Source organism: Artibeus jamaicensis, unplaced genomic scaffold (assembly GCF_021234435.1).
Source record: "Artibeus jamaicensis isolate MK-2021 breed Jamaican fruit bat unplaced genomic scaffold, CSHL_Jam_final scaffold_286, whole genome shotgun sequence".
Classification (NCBI taxonomy): Eukaryota; Metazoa; Chordata; class Mammalia; order Chiroptera; family Phyllostomidae; genus Artibeus; species Artibeus jamaicensis.
In genome coordinates, this window is record NW_026522034.1 from 6,913,473 (window position 1) to 6,935,564 (window position 22,092).

General features: G+C 48.8%; 1 protein-coding gene across 1 annotated transcript; it reads left to right on the forward strand.

Annotated features, from left to right (window-relative positions):
- The first annotated feature begins 8 nt into the window (after window positions 1–8).
- Window positions 9–19,409, forward strand: LARP6 (La ribonucleoprotein 6, translational regulator). Its single transcript, XM_037137289.2, has 3 exons — window positions 9–487; window positions 13,827–14,037; window positions 17,886–19,409. Exons 1-3 carry the CDS (start codon window positions 288–290, stop codon window positions 18,951–18,953), a joined length of 1,479 nt encoding a protein of 492 aa, XP_036993184.2. The 5' UTR covers window positions 9–287; the 3' UTR covers window positions 18,954–19,409.
- The last annotated feature ends 2,683 nt before the right edge of the window (window positions 19,410–22,092 follow it).

The following is a 22,092-nucleotide window of genomic DNA, read 5'->3' on the forward strand; positions in this document are numbered from 1 at the left end:
CGCGAGCAGAGGCGAGCACTGGAAGCCTCGGGGGTCCAGGCATTCGTTCCCGGACAGGCCTCAGTGGGAGGAGGGCAGAGGAAGTCGCCCTCCCTCTTCGCGGCCCGCCTGCGCTGGCTTCGAGTCTGCGTCCGGGGCGGTGGCGGCTGCGGCGCGGGGCGGGGCGCCGCGACCCCCGTCCCTCCCAGGCCGCCGCTGCCCCCTAGGTCGCAGAAGCGGTCTCCCGGCTGCCTCGGCCTTGAGGCGCGGGGATCCGGCGGCGCCGCGTCCCGGCCAGCCTGCGAGTCATGGCCCAGCCCGGCGAGGAGGCTTTGCCGGGGCCGGAGACCGCGGTGCAGATCCGCGTAGCCATCCAGGAGGCCGAGGACGCGGAGGACCTGGAGGACGAGGAGGAGAGCGCGGAGGCGCGGGGCTCGGGGGCTTCGGCTCGGTACCTCAGCCCGGGTTGGGGCAGTGCCAGCGAGGAGGAGCCGAGTCGCGGGCACAGGTAGGCGCGGCAGCGTGCCAGGTCGGAGTGGGAGCTGCCGACCGGGGTCCCTGCGCACCGGAGTTTGGAGACAACTCGGTGGGCACAGGGGTTTGAATCAGCGCCGCCCCCGGGGACGCTGCTCTGGGCCATCGCGCGTTGTCAGAACAGGCTTTGACGGTTGTTGGAGCCCTGGTCCGAGGCTCTGTAAACCCCACCAAGGCTCCCACCCGGGGCTGGCGGCGGGCGGCTGAGAAGTCTGTTCATGGGCATGCTCTGGGGTCACTGGAGGAAGTCCCTCCTGGGCCGTCCTCGCCTGCGGGCTTCAGGAGCTTCTTTCTCCGTGAACTCACCCAAAGACCCTCTAGGAAGCTCAGCCCAGCTCGGTCCTTAACCCTACCTACAGGCGCACCGCCCTCCCGGACCGATTTCCAGTGGTTCCAGCAAGCCCTCGCTGCCCTCTGCTTATCCGTCCAAATGTCTTCCCTCAGTCTCTGGGTGCGGGCCGGCCAGGCGCAGCTGACAGTTGCTGCCATGGGATCCCAGGATGGGTGATGTAATGTGTAGAGAGCTCTCTTGCCCTGAATCGGGATCAGTTTAGGGCTTGCTGCCTGCGTCCTCTCTTGCTGGGGGATTCCCGTGTTGACGCAGCCTCCCCACCTGACATCTGTGCTTGTTGCATCATCATCTTGTGCCTTAGCGTTGGGTTCCTGGCAGATGGGTGGTGCCGCACAAGAAATCACCTAACCTTGCCTCTGGGCCCTGAGCTTTGTCATCAGCTGATGATCTTAGTCTTGTGTCTAACTAATGCCTAGGCCTTTGAGGACTGGTTTTTTTGTTTCTGCTGTTGAAAAGAGATACAATATGGAGTACCCATTGAAATGAGAATAGGGCAACGGCAGAATTTGCACAATCTCGGAAATACCAACATGCACCTACTAAGAACCCTCTACTGGGACTCTGTGCATATGCTTTTAGCTGTCAGGGCTCTATGGGGTTATTCTGTGGCAGGCACCTATCTCCTTCATTGGGAGACTAGTCAAGTCAAGGACATAAGGACGCTGAGGCCAAACTCTTTCCCTGTCACTGGCTGACCCTTTCCTAGCGGAGAAGGTCTGGATTTAGGGGCCCAAAGATTCAGAACAGTTCAGTGGAGACAGACAAATTTGAGGAGGAAAGTCCAGCCCAACAATATAGATCAGGAGAGCTGGGTCACAGCAGATGGTCCATCAGCACTATACATACTGTAAAGTCTGACTCATTCATTCAGCTGTGCTGAGTACTGCGAATATAAAAATAATGACTCCATCATCACTGGCATTTCACAGCCTTGAGGAGAAGGCAGTTACCTAGTCAAATAATTTCAGAGACCATGTAGAGTAGTCCCGAGTGGTTTATTCCTCTGACTTTTTTTTTTGCCTGTGACTGGCAATAAGCTGTCCCCTATCCTGGGGCTAAGTTTTTTTGTTTTTTGTTTTTTTTATTTCAATTTATTCTCCTTAGAGAGGGAGGGGTAGGAAGAGAGAGAGAGAAATACAAGTCGGCTGCCTCCTGCACGCCCCAGCCTGGGACTGAGCCTCAATCGAGGCAGGTGCTTTGACTGGGAATCAAACTGGCAATCTTTCAGTTACAGGAGGATGCTCCAACCAAGGGAGCCACACAGGCCAGGGCCTGGGGCTAAGTTTTGAGATAGTACCATTAGCAGAGATTAAAGCCCTACTTATTTCTTGGTCCTGGAAAAATCCCCTATTAGACTTCGGAGAACACGATCCTCGGTTCTGGTAGGCTTCCTGCCCTCATCCTCAACACCGTCTCTTCAAAGCCACCCTTTTCTCCCAGCGCCAGGGGCTTGAGTCTCAGGGAGCATTCAGTCAGAAGCATTTCCTGCTGCCCACTGGGGCTCCTCAGGGTCGTGGAGCCTTCGGAGCCCAGCAGACAGTCATCCAGAGCACAAGGAGATACAGCCAAGAACAAGATCCACACTGTCCCTGGTTTGGGCCCGGCCTGGCACGGGAGCAGCCGCCACACTGCGAGAGCACTCCCAGAGCCTGCAGGAGACAGCCCTGGTTCCTAAATCTGCTCGGGGAGCTATGGCACCCACCCACGCCTTCCCTCAGCCCATTGCCTCCTTTCCTGCCCATCCAGCAGTTCATGCTCCCACAGAACCGACCCCTCCCCGGTCTAGGAACACAGGGTGTAGTTTTAGTCTACAGGCCTTTGAAGCCACACCTCTACGTCCCTCTGGTTGGCTGATTTCTAGTCAGCCCAAAAACTTCACTGCCTCTTTCCCGACCAGCCCATCCTTGGATTTGTTTCCTTTCCTTTGTGTTGCTGTACCCTCTGCCTGTTTTATGTGCTTACCCACAATTACGATTCTAGATTCTGTCTCCCTGACTGGACTATGAGGTCCGTGAACTCAGGGGACACATCTGCTTGCCCTGTTCTCATTGTAAGCTCCGCACCTGGCGCGTAAGGCGTGCTTTCTAAATATTTGCTGAATGAATGCATGCCTCTGTCATCACACTCACTCTATGGAGCTGAAGCGTTTGTATTTCTCCTCCACTAGACAGTGAGATCCCTTGAAGGCTGTGATCTTGCCTGAGGCCTCTCTGCATCTCCTGTACCTAGCCCGGTACCTGGCTTATTATCCCAGGGGAACAAGGGAAAAGTGGAAGGGAAAATCCCTGTAACCTCCAAATATTCATTAGCCCTCTCCTCGCAGCTTGATCACTATTTTATTTTAACATAAAAATTTCAAACATAAGTGTGAACAAATAGGACAGTTGTAAATATTTTGCCATATTTATTTGATGGATATACAGCGCATATGGTTTTTCCTGAAGCATTTGAAAATATCTGATACATAAGAGGTACACCCTATGTACATTATTGTACAGCTCTTAATAATGCCATTCTCTTATAAAACCATAGAAACTTACGTTGCATAGAAACCAATTGCAACTTAGAAAATGGACAATTTCCTAATATAATCCCTAAAATGTTCTAATAATCAAGTTCCATATTTACGATTCCCCCAATTGGTCCATATTGTCTTTTATAGCTGTTTATTTTTCCCCTTAACTGGAATCCAATCCAGTTTGAGGCATTGGCCTGTAATGTCTCTTGAGAATATTTTAATTTAGAACATTACCATTTTTTAATGCTTTTCTGTTTTGGAACTAAGAGGCCAGATGTCTTATTGAATGTTTCACAGTTTGAATTGTTCTGGTTATGTTCTCATCATCTAGTTTAACTTTCTCCTTTGTACCATATGTTTCCTGTAAACTGGAAGTGAGGGCTAAAGGCTTGATTGGATTCAGATTAAACATGTTGGGAAGAACACTTCCAAGCAATGCTATGGAATTTTCATTGCATCATCTTAGACAGCATCCACCATTAGTGATGCTGAATTTAACCTCTTGGTTAAGGTGGTCTCCCCATTGCAGTGAACAAATAATAGGTGGCCTTCCTGTGGATATTTGTTCACTAAAGATTTTCTCCTAATGGTTTTAGTGCTTTAGTCAGTCTATTGGGCATTACAAATTGGGGATTTCCTAATTTTATTAACTGTAGTACATTTATTAAGTAGCATTCTGCTGTAAAAAAGAGTTTGCTTCATCACCTGAGATTGAACAAGAATTCCCCACTAACAGGCACGCAGAAATAGTCAATTATTTCCCCTTTCTTTGAGTACTTCCTTGTTTTCTGATACTAGATATTCTAGGCTTAATTTGTATGTTTCCTATTTCAGTCATGGGACCCAGCTATTTCCACAGGAATCCCTGGTTTTTCAGCTACTAGTGGAAAGGTATTTAGAAACCAAGACTTGTATTAAGAGTGCTGATTTCTACGGGGACATTATTGCTTTTAGGTCCTTTCAATGGACAGAACTAGAAAAGGTATTTTTATAAAATTTATATTGCTAATTCAAACTTAATATTACAGGTTTTGCTTTGCTTCTTTTATTTTTATACTGCAAATCTTGATTTCTAATAACATTAACCTATTTACTTGTTTGCTTTGTCTTACATCGTATAAAATGACTTAAAATCATAATGTTGAATATTAGTATAAATAATAAACCACTGAGCACAACTGCTTTTCATTTGGCAAAAGAAGCAGCTAGGTTTCCTTCTCTCCATGATGTTTAGGGACATTGCTGTAGCCATCACTTACCTGTTCTGGGTGGTGATCATGAAAGCCTCTATTTATCAGTGCCAGCTTGTGCCAGGCGTGGAGCTAAGAACTTTGTAAACCTCATCTCTGCTCCATGTCACAAAGTATTATTTAGCCAGCAGAGACATCCTGAGCTAGTTGTGTAGCTAGTTGTACCCTTTTCCCAGGCACTGAGAAACATGTCAGAACATCATGTCCGAAGACAGGTCATGATCTCTAATAAATATATGAGAACGTGTGGCCATAGGAACACAGGATGTGGCCTCTGCTATCGACATCCAGAGTAAAGTTGTTCCCAAGGTGCCTTTTCCAAAGTTGGAAACATACTTATATAGTATCAGTCTGTCTCCATGAAGAACCTTTATCTTTTGATTCTGCCCTCATTTTTTTTATCCTCGCCCAAGGATATGTTTTTTTATTTTAGAGAGAGAGTTGGGGGGAGGGGGAGAGAGGGATGGGGAGAGTGTACAGGATGACGTTCCAACCGCCTGAGCCACCTGACCAGGGGAGTCCTCAAGGTTTTATATTGCATCATCAGTTTGGTTGCCTTTTTGGACCTTTTTAGATTCATTATATTTTTCTGGAGGCAAAGCAAAAGAAACTTCACACAGATGGGACTGAACCCTAGTGTTTTTCAGAAATAATATTTTCTGCCCTGGCAGGTGTAGCTCAGTGTATTGAGTGCGAGCCTGTGAACCAAACAACCGCAGTTCGATTCCCAGTCAGGGCACGTGCCTGGGTTGCAGGCCAGCTCCTGGCAGGGGACGCACAGGAGGCAACCATACATTGATGTTTCTCTCCCTCTCTCCTTCCCTTCCCCTCTAAAGATAAATAAATAAAATCTAAAAAAATGACATTTTCTCAATATCCTTCTTGTTGCTGTCCAGCATTTGCCTGGGCTTGGTGGTCAAAGTGCCGTGTTAGACCATCTGCAAGGACAGACGAGTCCAGGAAACCTTCCCTGTGTGCAAAGCCACAGAGGGAGCTCATTCCTCCACCATGTTAGTTCGGATAGTTTCCTTCTGTAAGGTATCATTTGATTAATTACTCAATTAACATATCCAAATTAACTTGAGATTTTATGATAAAAGCCTTGGAGATTGTATGCTGCACTTGTTTCTCCAAATTATTTACAAATATGATAAAAATTTCAATACTGGCGTGCGGAGCCCAGTCATCTACTTTGAAATGTGCCCCTCGTTTCCACCCTGTTGCCATTTCCAGCAGGTTTACAGCTGCAACAGAAAAATGTATCACCACTCCCAAGTGCAATGTTTTATTTAATATTAAACACTAATGTAAACATAAAACTTTTTTGAAGTCCTCTTGAAAGGCCACTAACAAGATATTCACCAGTAACCATACTTTTTGTCTCCAAGAATCCTGATAGGCATGACTTGCCCTCGCAGAAGTGATTCGCTTCTCGTTGGTGGTGCCCTTTAAATTCCTACTGTGTGCCAGGCTCTGGGTTGACGTTAGAGTGAAAGAAACCAATAAGAACCCTGCTCTCCAGACACTTAGGGTTCAGGGCATCAAGAGATGTGCACACGGGTAGTTCCGATACAAGTACAGACAAATGTTAGTTGAAAGGTGAAGTGATTTCCTTTTTGGGAGAATCGCATTTGAGATGGACATCGAGGTGCAGCTAGGAGGTGGGAACAGCGTGCTGAAAGGCACAGAGTCCAGAGCCCTGTGAGCCTTACAAGGAACTGTAAGTCTTTTATTTGCTTGGAGCAACGGATCTGGAAAGAAATATATGGAAATAAGTTTGGAAGCTGGTTACAGCCAGATTCTTAATGAATCTCAATAAAAAACTAAGGACTTTGGGTTTTAATGTAGAGTAGAAAACATTATTATTGTTTTTACATTATCATTAGACCAGTGACATAGCTGTTCTTCCAAACATGTAATAAGGCACAGAGTGAAAGAGGCTTAACCCAAAATACAGCTGGAGTGGGGAAGGGGGCTGGGCAGGTGGCAGGAGGTGGACAGACAGAACCCTGGAAAGGCTGTGGTTAGGAAATATGTGAAGGATGCTAATATCTAAGAGGTCATTTAAATTCTTCCTGTAGAACAACTGCCCAGTTCCTCTATCTGACACTGAAAAGTAGAGGACTGCATACTAATTATTTCCAAGGGGGAAAAAAGAAACAAGATTATTTTCTACAGGAAATCGAATGAACTAACTGGTCATCTGGGGCTGCTGAAGTAAAGCCAGCACCTGCAGGGTAAAGCTTTCTCCATAGAAAGCCCTTCAGTAATGATCCCCTGCCTGTTCCCCCTAAAGTCAAGTTGGCAAGCCCCACCATGCATATACAGCCACCTAAGCAGAAAACCAGTAAGAGTATACAGCTTACCCTGGCCGACGTGGCTCAGTGGATTAAGCGCTGGCCTGTGAACCAAAGGGTCACTGGTTTGATTCCCAGTCAGGGCATATGTCTGGGTTGTGACCCAGATGCCCAGTAGGGGGTCAGAGAGAGGCAACCACACATTGATGTTTCTCTCCCTCTCTTTCTCCTTCCCTTCCCTTCTCTCTAAAAATTAATAAGTAAAAGCTTTTTTTTAAAGAATGTACATCTGTAGGGGGAATGCACACAACCCACCAAGAAAAAGCAATCCAGAGTTTCACTCTTCCAAACGAATAGCGGTGCATCCTCACTCTCCATTCCTCAAGTGTGAGCTGTGCTCAGTGACTACCTTCCATGGTGTATAGCTTGGGAAGTAGGGAAAAGGGGTCACTTTGCAGTGGAGACAGACTACCTAGGCCAGGTGGTCAGGGTCAACCCCCACAGTGACCAGTCACGCTGACAATACACACCCTTGATGGGGAGTGGTGGGAATGGAAGTTACTGCTGCGGTCCTCCCCAAATACACACTCCCGGTCTAATCATGAGAAAAACACCAGATAAGTCACAAAGAGGGACACTCGACAACTCACCTGAACAGCCCTCTTCAACACTGTCAAGGTCATCACAAACAAGGAGAGTTTGAGAAACTCACAGTCCAGAGGCGCCTGGGGAGACATGACAATGACTGAAGGTAACCTGGTGTCCCAGATGGGATCCTGCCACAGAAGAAGGACATTAGGTCAAAAGCAAGGCCATCTGAATGAAGTATGAACCTTAGCTCAGAGTAATGTATCAATATTCATTAAATATACATTAGTAACTTAAGCCATTAATAACAGAAGCAGCCTGCTGTGGGGTACATGGGAACTCCACTACTTTCACAACTTTTCTATACATCTAAAACTATTCCAAAATAAGTTTATTTTAAAAATGTGTATAAAGAAAAAGATGACCGGCTTGCCAGTCACATGAAGAAAGTCAATGACGTGAAAGTTAAATAGAAAAATCGACTCCAGAGGATATGGTGATGACGTTTTTGGAAACAAAAAGACTAAAAAGATACACTCCAGGTAGTGCCCTGGGAGGGACTTTAAAACATTGCACCCCAAAAACAAGAATGAGATGCTCCTAAAAAGGAAAAATCTGGAGATGTAGAAGAGTTCTTGGAGAATAAGTAAATAATTACTGAAATTAAAACACTTACTGGGAAAGGTTGGAAGATAAAGACAAAGAGATGTCTTACCATGTAAATCAGAGACGAAGGTACAGGCAGACGGCATGAGAGAAGAGATAGGCAAAGGGTCAATTCAGGTGACCGACCGGCCGGCCAGCCAGCAGGACTTCCAAAAACAGAAGTGACCTCAGCAAACACCATGCTTACACAGGCACAAAATACATATAACTGATTGGCTTTTACCTTTATCCATCTATAGACAAAACATGGAAAAGCAGTTACAGAACAGAATGTAAACAGTATGAACCACGACAAAATGAGATAGAGGCACATCGGAGAGAGTTAGGGTGGCTGGCAATGGAAGGAGAGGTGACGGGAGAGGTAGGGTAACATGCACATCATGCACTGAGCAACTGAGAAATATTATTTAAGGTTGATAGAGTAAGAAACAGAATTTTTTAAAAAGATTTTATTTATTTATCTTTAGAGGAGAAGGAGAGAGGGAGAGAAACATCAATGTATAGTTGCCTCTAGTGCATCCCCTGCTGGGAACTGGCCTGCAGGGAACTGGCCTGCAACCCAGGCATGTGCCCTGACTGGGAATTGAACTGCGATCCTCTGGTTTGCAGTCCTTTGCTCAATCCACTGAGCTACACCAGCCAGGGCAAGAAACAGAATTTTAAGTGCATAATTTAAAAACACAAGTAGAAAAAATAAAAATAATATAAAAATTTTAAAACTGGAAGAAGAGGCTTTGGGACCTGAGCAACCCCAAACCCTCGTTTTATACAACAGGACATGAATAGAGAACGTTTGTAATTGACAAGTGAGAATAGAGCTGTGAGCAATTTTATTGACTTATAAGGGAACTGTCATAAGAGCTAAATGACTTTATTGAGAGAGAGCGCCTCTAGGGAGAAGTAGAGCAGGGAATTGTTGCTTGTACAAATTCTCTACTATTTTATTTTTGTTTCCACTATGCATATGTATTTTTCTAATTTTTAAGAGTTATTTTTGATAAGCTATTAACATTCTTCAAGGACAGTTGGAATGGAAAAGAGAGCAGGTGGGAGACGCTGCAGAACAAACCAACACTTGACGACTGACTCGATGTGGGGGCAGAAGATGCATCTTGGGGTTTGAGCCTAAATGCAGATGAGAGTGAATAGGCAGAGTAGTGGGTGGGACTTTTTGGGAAGGACAATATATGGTTTTGACAAGGCTGTTGTAATTGACAAAAAGTTGCCAATATTCATATTTGAAAGATATAGATGTTTTTAATGTTCATAAAGGGTATAGGTTCTTTTTATTTTTATTTTTTTACTTTTTAATCCTCACCTGAGGACATATTCATTGACTCTAGAGAAAGAGGAAGGGGGGGGGGGCAGAAGCACTGCTGCAAGAGAAACATCCATCAGTTGCCTCCAGTGTCCACCCAACCAGGGACAGAAACTGCAGTCTAAACACATGCCCTGACTGGGAGTCGAACCCGTGACCTTTCCATGCACAGGATGATGCTCCAGCCAACTGAGCCACACCAGCCAGTGCCGGGGTCTTTTTTGTTTAAAGGTTGTTGCATGAACCAAGAAACAGTGCAGTGTGCTTCCAGATGTGAAACAGGCCATCCTGTTCTTCTAAGATGCTCCCTCTGGAGAAACACAACTGCTGCTGAGAGCACCCATGCAGAGGGAGGGCTCCTGCTTGCCAAATACTCACCTCTGCACCAGCACAGGTGTTTTATGCACCTCACCAGGACTGCCCACCTATTCAGAATCCTGCCTCCTTGCCCATCCTCTCCCTGGGTGCAAGTAACTGATGCAGTTACCCCTGAACACAGTATGGATTGTGTACCATGAGACTGTGAAAGGAAGGTGAGCTTCCCAGACAGAATGTCTCATGATAGGTTAAGGCTTCAGTCCTACCCGAGGCTGAGTTCTGCAGGAGGTGATAGTCCGATCCTGGACTTACTGCATTGGAAGCAGTATCGGGCTATCTGAGTGGAACTGTTAGGCACATAGGTAGGAACTGAGGACTAGGGCTCAGGAGTGGGAGGAGGACGAGGCATGGGGGGGAAAGGCTGATTTGAGTTGGATGAGCAACCAGGGGCAGAAGTGTAGAGGCTGCCGAGGGACAAAGAGTCAAGGAGAGATCCTTGGGGAATACATACATTCGGGAATGGGAGAAGAAAGAGGAGACCAAGGGGGCAGTTCAAGGGGTGAGAAGAATTAGAAAAGAACAAGCTCAAGGGGAAGAGTAGCAAGAAGGGGCTCAGCAGTGCACCAACCTGCCACAGAGCAGGAGGACCGGGGTGGAGAAAGGCCACCTGGACATGGCAGATGGGGGTTTTGCTGGATGTCCAGACTCAGAACAGGCTTGGGGGTGGGAAGGCAAGGCTCAAGGGAGGTCTGGGCAGGTCTGATTGGATGAACTCCGTTTTCTCAGTCAAGCCACCAAAAGATCATCCACAGCGAGTATGGTCTTCCCAGGGGAGACCTGGGGAATGGCCGCTAGAGAAATTGAAAACCAAAATCGCCTTCCCTCCATTATGTTTTGTTTACCAGTAGAGTGTTTATAAGAGCATCAACTGCTCTGGTTTGGGAGTAGGATGTATTGGTTTTTAAGTCCCCTCAATGGTCTGGTCACCTCTGGTATACTAGCCACTTAGAGAAACTTAGACCATTTGCTAATACCCCTGAGCCTACCCAGAATTCTTCGTTGGTCATCATCGCACATCTCACCTCATCCCTTGTCAGTGGCGCATAGAATTTTCTGTGCATTTGTGGTTATTTTGTATAATTAGCCTATCCATTTTAACTACTACTCGGTATATACATTTTCTCTAATAAAGTGAAAATTTGTTCTGTCCATCTTGCGTCTTCTTTTTCATTCCACTAATTGTCCCCCTGCCGCTTTTCTCTGGCACATTTGGAAGACCTCCTTTCTCACTGCAGTGTTACTATCCTAAAATTTGGCTATAAGCAATAGAAAACCCAACTGACAAGTGAATAAACAAATAAGATATTATCTTTCTCACGAAATTATTCAGGTAGGTAGTTATAGGAATTGGTTCGGCAAGTCAGTAACGTCAATAGGTCAGACGAGGCCGACTCTTTTGGTCTTTTTCTTATGGCAGTAAAATGTGTGCTAAACTCCAACCGCCACATCCATGTATCACACAGAGAGAAGTGGAAAGGGCAGGGCCAAAAAATGTGCGCTTGTGTGTCATTGGCCATAATGTGACAAATGGCTACTACCTATAAGAGAAGCTAGGGAAGTGTATATTTGTTTTTATAACCTCTGGCGTCCCACCCATGGCCCACTGGCCACGTGGAGCCCAGAACGGCTATGAATGCAGCCCAACACAAAATCATAACTTTACTTATGGGACATCCATAAAAATATTCCATTTTTATTCTCATTTTGACTCTTCCACAGTTGCTTTCACCATGAGAGCCAGTGAAAACTTAGAGTCGAAGGACAGCTTTAAACCGTCACAGTAATGGGTGACAGTTCTTCTACTTTCGGTCCCACCCCCCCTTTTCTCATTGGCTGGTTATTTAAGACCTTGATCCTGACCCAAGGGAAATGTTAACCGTTTGCTTCTTTGTAAAGGAAATATAATGTGCATGTACACACTCATGCTTCTTTGTGTTGAAGGCCTCCTTTAAAAAAAAACTAATTGTAAAATACACATAACAAAATGTATCATTTTAACCCTTTTTAAGTGGCGTTAAACGCATTCTCATTGTGCAACCCTCACCGCCTTCCATCTCCAGAACTTTTTTCTTTTCCACCAGAAACTGTGTCCATTAAACAGTAACTCCCACCAACCCATTCCCTGCCCCATTCACCGCCACTCTACTTTCCGTCTCTGTGAATTTGATTATTCCGGGGACCTCATATAAGTGACATCATACAGCATTTGTCCTTTTGTGACGGGCCTTTTTCACTTAGCATAATGTCCTCAAGGTTCATCCGTGTTGTAACAGGTGTCAGAATGTTCTTTTGGAGGCTGAAATATATTTCACTGTATATACATACCGCAGCTTATTAATCCATTTATCCATCAGCGGACTCTTGAGTTGCTTCTCCTTTTGGCTGTGCACTTCCCGGGCCCTTTTGGGCGCCAGGGGAGTCCTCCCCCCAGAGCGGCAGAGCAGAGTGCGCTGCAGCTGTGGGTCGCCGAGGCGTGTGTATCTGTGCAGGGAGGAGCGCTGTCTGCTCAGGAAGTGTCTGCCCCGCGTCTGCTGGTCATGTTGTTAGACATCGAGCTACCATAGAGGAAAGCAGTTATTTTCTTCTGGAAGTCATTTTTAACTAATTCTTTTCATTGTATAATTTGTAATACCTAATTTAATTTGGTAATACATAGACAAAAGAGAATCACCTTTGATGGCTTCTAATAATGGTGTTCACTGTGATGTAGATAATCACAGGTTCCCTAATTACATATGGCTTTGAAGGTTTTAACAATCTCTTTGTGAAAGGTTGGCCTTCCTAAAGAAGCGTTCCCCAGGATTTCTTCGGCGTGTTCTCGTGCCCCAATATTCTCGGGAAGGGGAAGTCCATCCAGGCAGAGCTGGGCGTGGGCTTGTTTCATTTAGGAGGCCCCGGTGAGCGTGATTATTTTCCAGATTCCATAACAGGGTCCCACTCCACAAACCCTGGAACGTAGCTGGCTCTGGAGCCACGAAGTTTGAGTTTGAACCCTAGATATGCCTCTTCTGAACGTGCAAATGAGTGTCTGTCACTGAGCTCTAAGGGCGTGCCAGGAACTCTTCTGGATATTGTGTGTCTTAATTTGTTTAATCTGCACAACAAGCCTGTCAGGAGAGTGACATCCCGATTCGGGGACAGCGGTCTGCGGTGTGGCTGTGGGGCTCCGGGCCAGAGCGGACGCAGTTAATAGATGGTGGTGTCAGGCTTCAAACTCAGACCGTCCACCTCTAGAGCTGGAACTCCCAGCTACTCCACTAAACGGTCCTGTAGAAATCGCGATCTGTGTGGTGAAAGTGGGGAGGGAAGAGGCCGTGGAAACCATGGAACAGCAGAGCAGTACATAGAGGTTAGTCGAGGGTGTCTTAATGATCCTCCCTCCTTTTTAAAAATAAAAGTGTGCTTTCTTAGATCTTTGGAAGCAAAATCTATTCCCATGTGGCCGTGTGACCAGCACCTCTGGGGAGTCCAGTTCTGGCGTGACCCAGTGCAGTGTCCAGGGGCTGCTGTAAACAAGCACCACAAACCAGAGGTCCCAGAGCAGCGAAAATTGATGGCCCACAGTTCTGGAGCCCAGATGTCCACAGTCCAGGTGTCAGGGGGCCTGCTCCCTCTCAAGGTGCAGTGGAAGGATCCGCTGTGGCCTCTCTCCTCATTCCGGGCGGTTTTCTGGCAGTCTCTGCTGTACCCCGCCTTCCATATCCCAGTCTCTGCCTTCACCTTCACAAGGCATTCACCCTGTGCGCATGCGTCCAGATGCCCTTTTCAAGACACCGGCCCTATTAGATCAGGGACCTTCCTACTCGAGTGCGGCCCCATCTTCAACCAATGGCATCTATAACACCCTTTCCAAGTAAGCTCGCATTCTGGGTCTTGAACATGAGAGTTCAGGGTCAGGGGAAACAGTTCAGCTTGCATAACACCCAGTGTGTCCTTCTGGTCACAGCGGCGCCACGACGAGTGGGGGTGAGAATGAGCGTGAGGACCTGGAGCAGGAGTGGGAGCCCCCAGATGAGGAGTTAATCAAGAAGCTGGTGGATCAGATCGAATTCTACTTTTCTGATGAAAATCTGGAGAAGGATGCCTTCCTGCTGAAGCACGTGAGGAGGAACAAGCTGGGATACGTGAGCGTCAAACTACTTACATCCTTCAAAAAGGTGAGGCTTCCTTGGCAGAGCTGCTGCGTCCAGGATTTCAAAGGCGCTTTGGGTTATGGGTCTAAATATTTTTTACCCTTTTGAAACCAGATAACTAGTGACTTTTTACTTCCTCCCAGGGGTGAAAAGAGAAAAACGATCAAGAGAAGGGATTTAGAGTTGTTACCAGAAATATCATCCCACCTTCATAAAAGGTCCTGGGTGTTGGGACATGTCTCAGCAATAGTCTTGTGAGATGCCTACTAGGCCTAGAGTTATGTGAAACTCAAGTGTTTTGTCAAGTTGAATAAAGAAAAGGAGGAAGGAGTGCTCAGAGCTCTGGGAGGTGGGCCTCCTCCGGGACTCCAGCAGCCTTGGCTGTGCAGTGCCGGCATCCTTGTCGGGGTCAGGGGTGGGATGTCTACCTGTGGCTGCTGTCTGGGCAGCAGACCACGCGACCCCGCTGCATGCACCTCTGGCAGCTGGACTCTTTGCCTGCTGCTTCTCGAAGAGCCTGCAGACCAGTTGGCCTAAGAAGTCTGTGTCTCCCGGGGGAAGTGTGTTTGTAGAATGGAGAGCATGACGTTCCTGTTGCATAATGAGATGTGTGAGGAGTGGGCCGTGGCCACGCTGTCAGGGAGCACCGAGGGGGGAGCTTTCCCCCAGGGCTCTTCCTGGCCTCACCTCTGGGGGTGCTCTGCCCTCTTCTGCTGCTCTCGCTCCCTTATTCATTCATCAATGCCGAGTACCGTGTTAGCCCAGGAATGCAAAGGAATTGGGCACCCCCTGCCCTTCCCAAGTCCACTGAAGGAGAGGGGTCAGTGGAGGATTACAGTGTGACCATCGGCAGCACCACGAAAGAGAGAACAAAGCGCTGCTGGGGGTGAGTCGATAAGAGCAACTAACCCTGCCTGGAGAGCTGAGGTCTTCCCGGAAGGGATAGCATTCAAATTGAACCTTGGAGGATGATGAGTAGGAGTTTTCAAGGCACAGGAGTGGGGAGGGCATTTCATGTTACAAAGGAAAAACCAACTCTTCCTCTGTGTGTCTCCTTTATGTCACGCCATTGCCTCAGTCACACTGCTGCTGCCAGGTGTGAGGGGACTCGCTGGCCAGGCATTTCTGACGCCAGCTGGGTGCCCTGCAGTCTGACTCAGTCCTGACACTGTCTACCTGGAGGCAGCATCAGACCTCAGGGGGTTAGGGCCCCGCCCCATGAGACTGCCCCCACTTCAGGTGACAGTCACAACTAGTAGGTCCCAGGTTACCCACAGCTCCTGTCCGACTTCTCTGCAAGTCACAGGTTCCTGTGACCTCTTCCCCTTGGATTCAGTTGTTTGCTAAAATAGCTCATAGAACTTGGGGCAACACTGACATTTACCAGATCATTAAAGGGCATAATAAAGGATGCGGATGGACAGCCAGGTGAAGAGGTGCGCAGACCAAGGACTGGAAGGGTTCCCAGCACAGGAGCTTCTGTCCCAGTAGAGTTGGGGTGCATGGTCCACCAGGTAGGTGGGTGTGTTCACCCACCTGCCAGCTTTCCAAGACCCCTACTACTGGGGTTTTTTGGAGGCTTCTTTACATAGACATGATCAATTATTAACTTCATTCCCTCCCTCTTTCCCCTCTCAGGAGGATGTGGGGGCCGGTGAAAGTCTAAGCCGCTGACTGTGGCTTGGTCTTTCTGGTGACCAGAGCCATTCCAGGAGCCTTCAGAGCCTGCCCAGAGTCACCTCACTAGAGTAAAAGATGCCCCTAGTGCTCTTGCTGTCCCCAAGGAATTTACAAAGGTTTTGGGAGTTCAGTGCCAGGAATGGGGGTGAAGACCAAATATATATATTTCTTCTAATAAATCACAACATCGCACATGTGCAGAGGACAGCGAGCAAGATCTCACATGCAGAGTGTCTGTGGGGGACCCCAAAATGTTGCAGCTGGGGAGTCATCTTATGCACTTCTCTTCCCTCCCCAGGGGTCCCAGGAGTCACCCTGATTTTCATTCCTTTTCAAGCTGTCACTTATGGGTCTGTTTAGGAGGGGTCTTCTCTGTTGCATGCTGGTTTCCGAGTGGACACAGACTCCCCAGTCCCTCCAGAATGACAGCAGAGACCCTTTCTTTTTAAAGGGTTTCCTGGTAATCGCAATAGGAAACCTGTGTGACAAAGGTAACAAACACAGAAGTGACAGTTTCTGAAAATGTCACAAACTTCTTGTAATAAAACAGAGGCCACAGCGCGCTGGTTCCTCTTCTTAGCTGGTGACTGTGTGCTCCTTCTGAAGCTCACGGGCACAGGCCTCCACGCTCAGACTGAGACCCCCCAGTGGGCCTGGCCCCTGGCTCCAGGGGGCTGCTGGAGGGCTGCCGCGTCCTCCCACAGCCCACTTTTCTCTTGACTGGATGTGCCCCACCCCCTCAGCCTTCGCTGCCCTCTGAGTAAGGCAGCCCCACCTCCCTGCCCCTGCCCAGGCACCTTTGCTCAGGCTTCAGGCTCCGGCTCAGGCAGTGGAACGGCCCTCCCTCCTGAGTGCTCCCTCCCTGACCCGGCTTGGAGAAGGACCCCAGGTTCTGCCCCCCGGGAGGACCTCTGGTCGGCCCCCCGCAGCCTGGCACCGATCTGCAGTCTTCACCCTTTCCGGATCCCAAACGGTGTCAGTTCGGCCCAAGTCCAGCCCTTTCCCTGCGCCCACTTCTCTCTGCCCTTAGGCTGTGATGTGGTGATCAGCACATTGAGTCTCCGTGTGGGGGGCTGTGATTCCCACACTCAAAGCCTAGATTTGGGCCATACCATCCGGGGGCTGCAGGCTGGAATGGACAGTGTCCTCTCTCCCGGAGTGGCCTGTACGACTGATGGCACTGCCTGGAAGGGAGCACTCCCTTCTTGAGTCCTGGGGAGCACCTGGTTTGGTCTCTGGGTCCTCTGCAGAGCAACTGCTCTGGCCTGGCCTCGGAGGACTCGGGGTGATCTTGCCATTGTTGGATCAGGCCGCCCACCCCACCCACCTCCCCCACCTCTTCGGGATGACTCATCCTCCCTGGCGTTCCCTACAGTGGGAGTGGGCCTCATGAAAATTACTGCTTTAGGATATAAATATAGCTTTCACGTACGGCAACCCTGATACACACAATTTCCACTAAGTGAGGAGGGATCTATTTCCTCACGCTCCGTGAGGCCCGAGTTGGATTTAATTCCAAGTTGAAACAGGACACATTATTTCCAGGAGATATTGCAGTGAAACATGAAAAGCTTTTGGAGCCTCTTGTGTAGCAAATACATAAATGCAGAAATACAACTTTGGAGAGGCATTGGGATGTTAAAATCTCTAAGTCCTATCAAAATGATAGCATGTAACATTTGAAATAATGACAGCATCTAATATTTATTGAGTAGTCCCTGGGAGCCAGGCCCTATTTTAAGTTGTGCGTGTGTGTGGGTGTGGGTGTGTATGTGTGGATATAAATATGTACGTACATATGTATTTATTCATTTAATCCTCCGGCCAGCTCTGTGGGGTAGGTGTATTAACATCTCCATTTCACAGATGAGGAAATCGAGGCACTGAGCAGCTGAATAGGGCCTTGGCCCAGAGCCTGCAGGTTTAACCTCTACACTTGTGCAGGATAGAGTATCTGCTGCACCATGGAAAGTTCTGTGGGACTGCACAGCTTTAAACTGCTGCCTCCCTTGACATCGTATGAAGTGTGTTTGTTCACTCAGTCATTCACTAGGTTTTCGAGTGCCTGTCTGCACCAGGTATGATTCTAGATACCAGTGTTCCGGAGTAAGGAAAGGTGGGAGGGAGATTACAGGGGACACAGGTGGACAGAGACATGAGGTACCAATTCAGATTTGCTTCGTGTTCTTTAGGTGAAACACCTTACACGGGACTGGAGAACCACAGCACATGCCTTGAAGTACTCGGTGACCCTCGAGTTGAATGAGGACCACCGGAAAGTGAGGAGGACCACCCCTGTCCCACTCTTCCCCAATGAGAACCTCCCCAGCAAGATGCTCCTGGTCTATGATCTCTACTTGTCCCCCAGGCTGTGGGCCCTGGGCAGCCCCCAGAAGAACGGGAGAGTGCAGGAGAAGGTGATGGAACACCTGCTCAAGCTCTTTGGGACCTTTGGCGTCATCTCCTCAGTGCGGATCCTCAAACCCGGGAGGGAGCTGCCCCCTGATATCCGGAGGATCAGTAGCCGGTACAGCCAGGTGGGGACCCAAGAGTGTGCCATCGTGGAATTCGAGGAGGTGGAAGCGGCCATCAAAGCCCACGAGTTCATGGTCATGGAATCTCAGGGCAAGGAGAACATGAAAGCTATCCTGATCGGTATGAAGCCACCCAAAAAGAAGCCTCCCAAAGACAAGAACCAGGACGAGGAGCACCCTGCCAGCATCCCCTGGAGCAAATCCCCGAACAAGAGAGTTGAGGAGCTGCAGTACATGGGGGACGAGTCTTCCGCTAACAGCTCCTCCGACCCCGAGAGCAATCCCACGTCCCCTATGGCTGGCCGGCGGCATGCGGGGGCCAGCAAGCTCAGCCCTTCTGGCCACCAGAATCTCTTTCTGAGCCCGAATGCCTCCCCGTGCTCAAGTCCTTGGAGCAGCCCCTTGGCTCAACGCAAAGGAGTTTCCAGAAAATCCCCACTGGCGGAGGAAGGCAGGCTGAACTCGAGCACCAGCCCTGAGGTCTTTCGCAAGTGCACGGACTACTCCTCTGACAGCAGCGTCACTCCCTCCGGCAGCCCCTGGGTCCGGAGGCGCCGCCAAGTGGAGATGGGGGCGCAGGAGAGGAGCCCCCGGGCCAGTCCGCTGCCGGCTCGGAAGATGCAGACTGCAGATGGGTTACCTGTGGGCGTGCTGAGGTTGCCCAGAGGCCCCGACAGCACCAGAGGATTCCATGCTGGACATGAGAGGAGCAGGGCCCACGTATAAATAAATGCCTTCTATTTTTGATACCAGCTCCATCACAAACTGCCTCTGTCTTCAAGGTTCTGACAAATACCTGGCATGATGTAGGATGAAATGAAGTCCCCTTTCAAAAGATATTTGTATACATGTAAACCTCTTAATTTATATATTTGTAATGTACATGAACTGTCTGGTACGCTCTGGTTTTAAGACCGTCTTCTAGTTCAGGACGCCCCTCCTCCCGGCGCGCCCGCTGCTCCGACACCGCCCAGTGTGTGCGAAAGGCCCCGCCCAGTGCGGCTGTGGGGCGGGGCTGTCCTCTGCGGTAACGTCGCGGTCCTCAGTTGGCTGTTCCCCGGGCTTCCTGGGCGCGCAGAGGAATTCTGTCGTGTAGTGGCAACTACTTTAAGCCCGTAGCATGGTATCTCCCAGGACCTACTGTATGTTTCGTGTCAAGTGAATAAATAATAAAACACCCAACTGGGAGTGCTGGCTCTGAAGTCATAGACTGCGCCTGACAAAAGTCTGCCCGTCCAACACGGCTGTGGTTAGCCTGTCGTGAGGCCCTGGGGAGCTTAATGGAGACACATTTCACGAATGTGCCCCAGGGCAGCCCTGGGGCGCTCCCTGGGGCTCCCGGCAGCCTGAGGCGTGCAGAATTTGTGCAGATGTTAGAGCCCCGCACTTCTCATCACAGTGAGTCACCGAGCAGGAGAGAACTCAGTGCAGAGCAAGGTCCCCAGTGTGACAACCCACAGCAGTGACGTCACCTGGGGACCTGTTAGAAATGCAAATGCTCGGGCCCACTGAATCAGAAACTGTGGGAGAAGGGCCTGGAATCTGGATTTTAACAAGCCAGCCTGGTGATTCTGAGAACAGAGCTGTGGGGCTAGATGTCACACAGAGCAACTCCCACGTCCCAGACCCCACTGCCTGGTTCTGTGACTTTAGGACAGTTTGTAGTGCCACCCAGCCTCATTGTATCCTGCAAGGTGCCTTGTCTTAACGTCAGTGTCTGAAATGCAGTTGGCCCTCCATAAGTGGTAGCTCCTTTTCCTGGGGTTCATGTCCATTATCACCAGAAGCCATTTTGGTGTTGCAGAAAGAGCACTGGCCAAGATTTCAGTGTTGGCTTCTCATTTGCTAGTTGGAGAGATTGGGGGCAAGTCACTTAGTGGATTTTGTTAATAATTATTGAATACTGGTTAGATGCCAGGAACTATGCTAAGAGTTTTCCACGCATTATCTCATTTAATTTTCCCAGGTCGCACAAGAAAGGCTCGGGTGTCATCTCTTATACACCAGTAGAAACATTATGTGGGGAAGTAACTGACCCGTCCAGACGGCTGGAGCTGGCTAGAGCCCAGCCTCTCACTGCTGGACGGGACCTAGCATCGCTGAACCTTGCCATCCACATTAAAAATAAAACCCACAAAAGGTGTGCATATTTATTCAGCACCTCCTATGTGCTAGAAATTTTGCGAGAAACATTCTTTGGGTTTTCCTCCCAGTGCCCTGTGAGGTGTTATTACGCCCATTTCACCCAGGGAGCTGCCGGGGCGGGGCTGTGTGGCACTCGTTATGAAAGTGGGCGAAGACGATGCCTTTTAAATGACACAGCTCTACACCAGTTAACAGGTGGTTCTTATCTGGTTAGTAAGACAGCATGTCCCTTTGAAGACCCAGAAGAATCCCTATAAATTGGTAGATGCCTCCAGGAATTACTCAGATCTGCCATTTATTTCCACCACTGCCAGCTATAGGGGGCGCAGCAGCTGCCTGACCCTGGGCAGTGCCCATCCCACTCCAGGCCGCTCAGAGCTTCACCCCCTGACTCCACCTCTACTCCCCTGCCTACCCCTGGCCACAGCCCTCTGGACTTCGCCAGTGTTTGGCCTGGTGACCTTCAGATTCTTCCACTCCTTTATGTACACAAGCTACAGCTCTATTTTTAGATTCAATCCTGTGGGTCACAATTTCTTTGAAAAATACCTATACCCTCACCTTTCTATGTGAATACAGATTAACTTGGCCTTCTGTTTGTAACACTGCCCTGTATGACCTTATGAAGTAACCCTAAATTAACCCAGCAGATACGGGCTCTAGCTGTTCCAATAAGTAACAGTTTGACCTTGGCAAGTCACCTCTCTTTGTGACTCAGAGTTTCCCCATCCAACCAGTGGATAATAATAAGATGCTCATTATCAAGGCCATGTGTGTGCAAGTGCTTTGTGAAGCAAAAGGTCCTTTGGAGATGTTAGTCGTTGCCCTCTGCTCTCCTAGGGCTCTTTCCTGTGCTCACCCCAGCCTCACATTAGCATCCCCCCTAGAGAGCTCTTCAAAACGGCCTGCACCTACCCTGAGACAGTCTGATTCAATTCGTTCTGAGTGAGGCCTGGGAACCCATGGTTTTTAAACCTCCCTGGGCGGCTCTAATGGACGGGCAGTGGGAGAAGCACTGATGCGTTAGAATGAGGAGGGCACTCTGAACGATTGAGGGGCCTTCTACACATCCATCCTCTGCTCCCCCTTCAAGGCTCAGCCTTCGTAGACCTTGCAGACCTTTGACCCCAGAGACTCCGAGCACCTGGCTGAAGAACCTGATCTTTCTGAAGCTCTGGCCAACCCTTCAGCAGGAGCATGGGCTTCCTGTTTATTAGCAGAGCAGGACTTTCTTGAATAACTTGACTGGGAAACTCAGCCAACAGTATTTTTACAGATGTTTCATTGTTTTTAATTAAAACCAGCTTTTTCTCCGTATTGGGACCCAAAACTTGCTGGACATCTCCCCATGAGGTGCTGGCAGAACATTCAAACTCCACACAGACGTCCAGATGCCCTCTTCCAACCCCGCCTTACACACACACACACACACACACACACACACACACATACCTGTGCCTCCTGACTTTCTGACCCAGCCAGGGAGCCTTCATGTCCCTGGACTAGAAAAGAGACTGTACGGTGTATGTGAAGAATGCAGGTTTGGGGGCTTAATCACCAGGTTCAAGTCCTAGTGACCTTTGGCAAGTGACTTAGCCTCTCTGTGCCCCGTTTCCTCCCCCCTAAAGGTGGATGATGAAATTCCTACTTCACGATTTGTGAGAATTCAGTGAGTTACCATCTAAAATGCTCACTGACTTGCACGTGGCAGACACTCAGA

Excerpts from the sequence above, each read along its gene's own strand:
- LARP6 (XM_037137289.2), top strand. The coding sequence starts at position 288 with ATGGCCCAGCCCGGCGAGGAGGCTTTGCCGGGGCCGGAGACCGCGGTG. Across the intron at positions 488-13,826 it reads GAGCCGAGTCGCGGGCACAG|CGGCGCCACGACGAGTGGGG; the intron begins GTAGGCGCGGCA and ends TTCTGGTCACAG. Across the intron at positions 14,038-17,885 it reads TACTTACATCCTTCAAAAAG|GTGAAACACCTTACACGGGA; the intron begins GTGAGGCTTCCT and ends CGTGTTCTTTAG.